Source organism: Somniosus microcephalus, chromosome 33 (assembly GCF_052327205.1).
Source record: "Somniosus microcephalus isolate GS21.2 chromosome 33, FLI_Smic_1.0, whole genome shotgun sequence".
Classification (NCBI taxonomy): Eukaryota; Metazoa; Chordata; class Chondrichthyes; order Squaliformes; family Somniosidae; genus Somniosus; species Somniosus microcephalus.
This window is the reverse complement of record NC_141019.1, coordinates 31,917,530-31,923,529: the sequence shown is the minus strand read 5'-3', so window position 1 is coordinate 31,923,529 and position 6,000 is coordinate 31,917,530. Positions and strand designations below refer to the sequence as shown.

At 51.5% G+C, this 6,000-nt stretch overlaps 1 protein-coding gene across 5 annotated transcripts in view; it reads left to right on the top strand.

Moving 5' to 3' along the window:
* Positions 1 to 452: 452 nt before the first annotated feature.
* cdk4 (cyclin dependent kinase 4) overlaps positions 453 to 6,000 on the top strand; it is a 215,855-nt gene continuing 210,307 nt past the window's right edge. For 2 of the 5 annotated variants that reach the window (XM_085972936.1, XM_085972934.1), the window contains exon 1: positions 456 to 533. In XM_085972936.1, the coding sequence (XP_085829062.1) occupies positions 497 to 533 (37 nt within the window). In that variant the 5' untranslated portion in view covers positions 456 to 496. Of the gene's footprint in view, positions 534 to 6,000 lie in introns of all 5 variants that reach the window. The other 3 variants (XM_085972933.1, XM_085972938.1, XM_085972937.1) reach the window with 3 other exon arrangements.

Below are 6,000 nucleotides of genomic sequence, written 5' to 3'. Positions count from 1 at the left end.
TAGTTTCAGAATAAGGGGGCACCCATTTAAATCGGAAATGAGGAGGAATTTCTTCTCTGAGGGTCGTGAATCTTTGGAATTCTCTACCCCAGAGAGCTGTGGAGGCCGGGTCAGTGAATATATTCAAGGCGGAGAGAGACAGATTTTTGAAAAACAGGGGAATCAAGGGATATGGGGATAGTGCAGGAAAGTGGAGTGAGGTCCCAGGCATTCTTTCCTCTATACAGAGGGCCACTGGAGGGGACTTGCTTCTGCTGTTGTCGCCAGTGAGGTAGAAACGTCAACTCTATTTTCTCTCCACGGATGTTGCCTGGCCTGCTGAGTTTTTCCAGCATTTTCTGTTGTTATTGAGAACACATGTATGTGGGGGAGGAGAGCGCATGGGCCTGTGATATTTAACATCTAACTTAAGGACCTTTCACTCCTTCTCTCCGCCCTTGTTTAGATTCACATTGAGGGTCTTTGTGACCTACAGAGGGAAAGACAATTACAGCTGATGATTTGCCCTGAAGGTCTAACGCTCTACACGTCAGGTACTGTGATGTTACAAATGTTTGACATTGTTTCATTTCTCTGCAGGTTTATGATGTATGAACACTGCAGGGTTTGAGGTTTACTCTGCACAGCGAGGTAGTGAATTTGCTGCTGATTTTGTTCACAGTGAATCAATTGTTGTTGATTCCCCCCCCGGTATATTAGCTGCCTTAAAGATGGATTTTTCCAGCTAACGTACAGTAAGATTTATTTATGTTGACGTGACAGTCCGTAAAGTCAAATTGCTGCTCGCTCACTTGAGTCTCACTCTGTTCAACACTTAGCGATGCAGTCAAATGCAAAGCCATTGACCGCATTTTTAAATTGAGAAACCCAGGCATAGGGCCAAGACTCTGGGTGCAGAACACCACCAAGGTTGAAAAGAGTAGGAGAGAAGGTGAGGTCAATCTGAGGGAAGGATACACTTGCCTTAGTGGCGGTGCAACAAAGGTTCACTAGATTGATTCCTGGGATGAGAGGGCTGTCCTATGAGGAGAGATTGTGTAGATTGGGCCTCTACTCTCTGGAGTTTAGAAGAATGAGAGGTGATCTCATTGAAACATACAAGATTCTGAGGGGGATTGACAGGGTAGATGCTGAGAGGTTGTTTCCCCCTGGCTGGAGAGTCTAGAACTAGGAGGCTGCAGTGTGTACCAGCTACAAGATGCACTGCAGCAACTCGCCAAGGCTTCTTCAGCAGCGCCTCCCACCACCTGGAAGTACAAGGGCAGCAGGCGCATGGGAACACCACCACCTCCAAGTTCCCCTGCAAGTCACACACACCATCCTGATATGGAAATATATCGGCCGATCCTTCATCGTCGCTGGGTCAAAATCCTGGAACTCCCTCCCGAACAGCGCTGTGGGAGCACCTTCACCACACGGACTGCAGCGGTTCAAGAAGGTGGCTCACCACCACCTTCTCAAGGGCAACTCGGGATGGGCAATAAATGCTGGCCATGCCAGCGATGCCCACATCCCAGGAACGAATAAAAAAGTCTCAGGATAAGGGGTCGGCCATTTAGGACTGAGATGAGGAGGAATTCCTCCACTCAGAGGGTGGTGAATCTTTGGAATTCTCTACCCCAGAGGGCTGTGGAGGCTGTCAGAGTATATTCAAGGCAGAGATCGATAGATTTTTGGACTCTAGGGGAATCAAGGGATATGGGGATAGGGCGGGAAAGTGGAGATGAGGTAGAAGATCAGCCATGATCTTATTGAATGGCGGAGCAGGCTCGAGGGGCCAAATAGCCGACTCCCGCTCCTAATTCTGATGTTCTTATGATCTTATTCAAATATTTTTTCCATCCATCTTACAAGCCTCTCATGTTTGATTTTAACACGGGACTGTATATATACAGGACACTGTCTCCCCAGAGACTGTATATACACAGGACATGGTCTCCCCAGGGCTTTATGCACAGGACACGGTCTCCCCAGGGCTTTATGCACAGGACACGGTCTCCCCAGGGCTTTATGCACAGGACACGGTCTCCCCAGGGCTTTATGCACAGGACACGGTCTCCCCAGGGCTTTATGCACAGGACACGGTCTCCCCAGGGCTTTATGCACAGGACACGGTCTCCCCAGGGCTTTATGCACAGGACACTGTCTCCCCAGGGCTTTATACACAGGACACTGTCTCCCCAGGGCTTTATACACAGGACACCGTCTCCCATTGAATGACTTATTCAGTCACCATAAACCAATGGGCCTAATTATAAATGTGTGGCTTTGCAGCATGAATTCCCAAAACACCACTAAAAAAATCAAGAATGAAAATGGAATTTGATTTATTCAGGCATCACAAATCAGGGCTCTGGAGATTTGTAAAAGTCTGCTGCCAGTGATGAACTCATTTGGTAGGATGTTTTATTTGCTGTGTGGCATTGAGACAGGGTACAGCAGAAAAAAAGGTAACAAGGACAAGTTCAAAACAACGTTCACCCTGACGTGAGGTGGCAGAATTATCAAGGAGAAACGCGCTCTCTGGTGTAATTATGCAACACGGCACGTGTGAAGGAAAATCCTTGGCGGGAGATTTGTTCATCTATCCCTCAGTCTTGGATCAGGTGATCAGATAGGCTCGAGCGTGGGCTGATTATTAAACGCAACAGTCCTCACTTATAATATGGCCCACAGTTATGCGCAGTGTCCTGAAAGTGTCCTCAGTAACTCACTACAATATAAAACGGATCTGCCATCTCACAAGGTAGATACAGGTGAGGGAGGCCATTTGGCCCATCTTAGCTAAGCGTCCAGTCCCTCCCATCACAGCATCCAATTGTTTCTTAAATGATTCCAGGGTTTTCACCTCCCCTCCATGCGTTGATCACTCGCTGTGTGAAGTGCTTCCTGACTTCCAGTCCTAAATTTGCCTTTCCCCAGTTTGACCCTGATCCCTCGTCCTAGGGGGCGAGTTTAGAGTGTCCTAGGTTTCCCCCCTTTCAATTCCAGTTTTCCCTCCTAACTCACTTCCCATGCCTCTTCCCTGAACTGCAGCCAGGGCTTGAAATGTCTCCCGTGGCTCTGAGGGGAGCTGGACGCAGTACTCAAGGTGCGGTCAGCCCAGACCACGTCAGTTTGAGTGTGACCTCCTCCGACTTGGACACGACTGGTTTGACTATCTGGTTCAGCATTCGATTAGCTTGTAGCTAAACCTGGTATCATTGCACTTCAACACACACAGCACTTTACTTCAAATGAGCTTGGTCATGGACGTATCCATCATTCTAGGACAAGTGGTTTGTTGCGAAAGGAAATGCTGTGAATTGCTACACTTGAACGATTTGATGCCCGAATACAGTAACAACTTGCATTTATATAGCACCTTTAACGTAGTAAAACATCCCAAGGCGCTTCACAGGAGCGATTATCAAACAAAATTTGACACCGAGCTTCATAAGGAGATATTAGGACAGGCGACCAAAAACTTGGTCAAACAGAGGTTTAAAGGAGTGTCTTAGAGGAAAGAAAGGCGGAGAGGTTTAGGGAGGGAATTCCAGAGCTTGGGGCCCAGGCGGCTGAAGGCACGGCCGCCAATGGTGGAGTGATGGAAATCAGGCCAGAATTGGAAGAGCACAACGTTCTCGGAGGGTTGTAGGGCTGGAGGAGTGGGGGGAGGGGCCATGGAAGGACTTGAACACAAGGATGAGAATTTTAATTTGAAGCGTTGTTGGTTCGGGAGCCAATGTAAGTCAACGAGCACAATTTTCCATAAAAAGTCCCAAAATCAGCAAAGATACCAGTTTTCAAGTCACAACAAATCAATGTATTTACCAGTGAAACCATCAGGGGAGCAGTTCCCATTTATTCAGCAGGGTAAGGCTTTTACTCACTGCAACTATAATGAGTTCCTGTTTATTCAGTACAAAAGTGCCGTCCTTCAGCTGAAATGGTGCTGCCTGTTGCAGTGGTTCAGGCAGATGTTAAAGATCCCATGGCCCTATTCGCAGAGTAGGGAGTTCGCCCAGGGCCCCGGGCAACATTCCTCCCTCAACCAACACCACCTAACAACAGATTAAATCGTTTCATTTGCTGTTTGTGCACCTTGCTGTGCGCAATGAGGTAAAGGTATCAAGGGATGTGGATCAAAGGCAGGTAAATGGAGTTGAGGTACGGATCGATCAGCCATGATCTCACTGAATGGCGGAACAGGATCGAGGGGCTGAATGGCTTCCTCCTGCTCCTATGTAATTAGCTGTCAGCCGTGGCTCAGTGGGTAGCACTCTCGCCTCTGAGAATGTTGTGGGTTCAAGTCCCCCTCCAGAGACTTGGGCATAGAATCCAGGCTGACACTCCAGTGCAGTACTGAGGGAGCGCCGCACTGTCGGAGCGCCGCACTGTCGGAGGGGCAGTACTGAGGGAGCGCCGCACTGTCGGAGGGGCAGTACTGAGGGAGCGCCGCACTGTCGGAGGGGCAGTACTGAGGGAGCGCCGCACTGTCGGAGGGGCAGTACTGAGGGAGCGCCGCACTGTCGGAGGGGCAGTACTGAGGGAGCGCCGCACTGTCGGAGGGGCAGTACTGAGGGAGCGTCGCACTGTCGGAGGGGCAGTACTGAGGGAGCGTCGCACTGTCGGAGGGGCAGTACTGAGGGAGCGCCGCACTGTCGGAGGGGCAGTACTGAGGGAGCGTCGCACTGTCGGAGGGGCAGTACTGAGGGAGCGCCGCACTGTCGGAGGGGCAGTACTGAGGGAGCGCCGCACTGTCGGAGGGGCAGTACTGAGGGAGCGCCGCACTGTCGGAAGGGCAGTACTGAGGGAGCGGTGCACTGTCGGAGGGGCAGTACTGAGGGAGCGGTGCACTGTCGGAGGGGCAGTACTGAGGGAGCACCGCACTGTCGGGGGAGCAGTACTGAGGGAGCGCCGCACTGTCGGAGGGGCAGTACTGAGGGAGCGCCGCACTGTCGGGGGAGCAGTACTGAGGGAGCGCCGCACTGTCGGAGGGGCAGTACTGAGGGAGCGCCGCACTGTCGGAGGGGCAGTGCTCAGGGAGCGCCGCACTGCTGGAGGGGCAGTACTGAGAGAGCGCCGCACTGTCGGAGGGGCAGTGAGGGAGCACTGCACTGTCGGAGGGGCAGTGCTCAGGGAGCGCCGCACTGTCGGAGGGGCAGTGCTCAGGGAGCGCCGCACTGTCGGAGGGGCAGTATTGAGGGAGCGCCGCACTGTCGGAGGGGCAGTACTGAGGGAGCGGTGCACTGTCGGAAGGGCAGTACTGAGGGAGCGCCGCACTGTCGGAGGGGCAGTACTGAGGGAGCGCCGCACAGTCGGAGGGGCAGTACTGAGGGAGCGCCGCACTGTCGGAGGGGCAGTACTGAGGGAGCGCCGCACTGTCGGAGGGGCAGTACTGAGGGAGCGCCGCACTGTCAGAGGTGCCGTCTTTCGGATGAGACATTGAACCGAGGTCCCGTCTGCCCTCTCAGGTGGATGTAAAAGATCCCATTACACTATTTCGAAGAGGAGCAGGGGAGTTAGCCCCGGTGTCCTGGCCAATATTTATCCCTCAACAAACATAACAAAAACAGATTATCTCATTGCTGTTTGTGGGAGCTTGCTGTGCGCAAATTGGCTGCCGCGTTTCCTACATTACAACAGTGACTACACTTCAAAAGTTCTTCATTGGCTGTAAAGCACTTTGGGATGGCCTGAGGTCGTGAAAGGCGCTATAGAAATGCAAGTCTTCCTTTATTTAGTTGCCATGGCAACTGTTACAAAAAAGGAACTCGTATGCAAAGTGCTTTGGGATATCCTGCGATAGGCACTACGCACAAGCTCGCTCTTTCGGAATGTAGCGTTTAGACAAAACAAACAAGTTCATGTTGGAAATAACAACAGAAAATGCTGGAAAAACTCAGCAGGTCAGGCAACATCCGTGGAGAGAAATTTGAGTTGACGTTTCGGGTCGAACCCTTCTTCAAAACTGGAAAGAAAATTAAATAGATCGAAGGCAGGGCTGCGATCGGACAA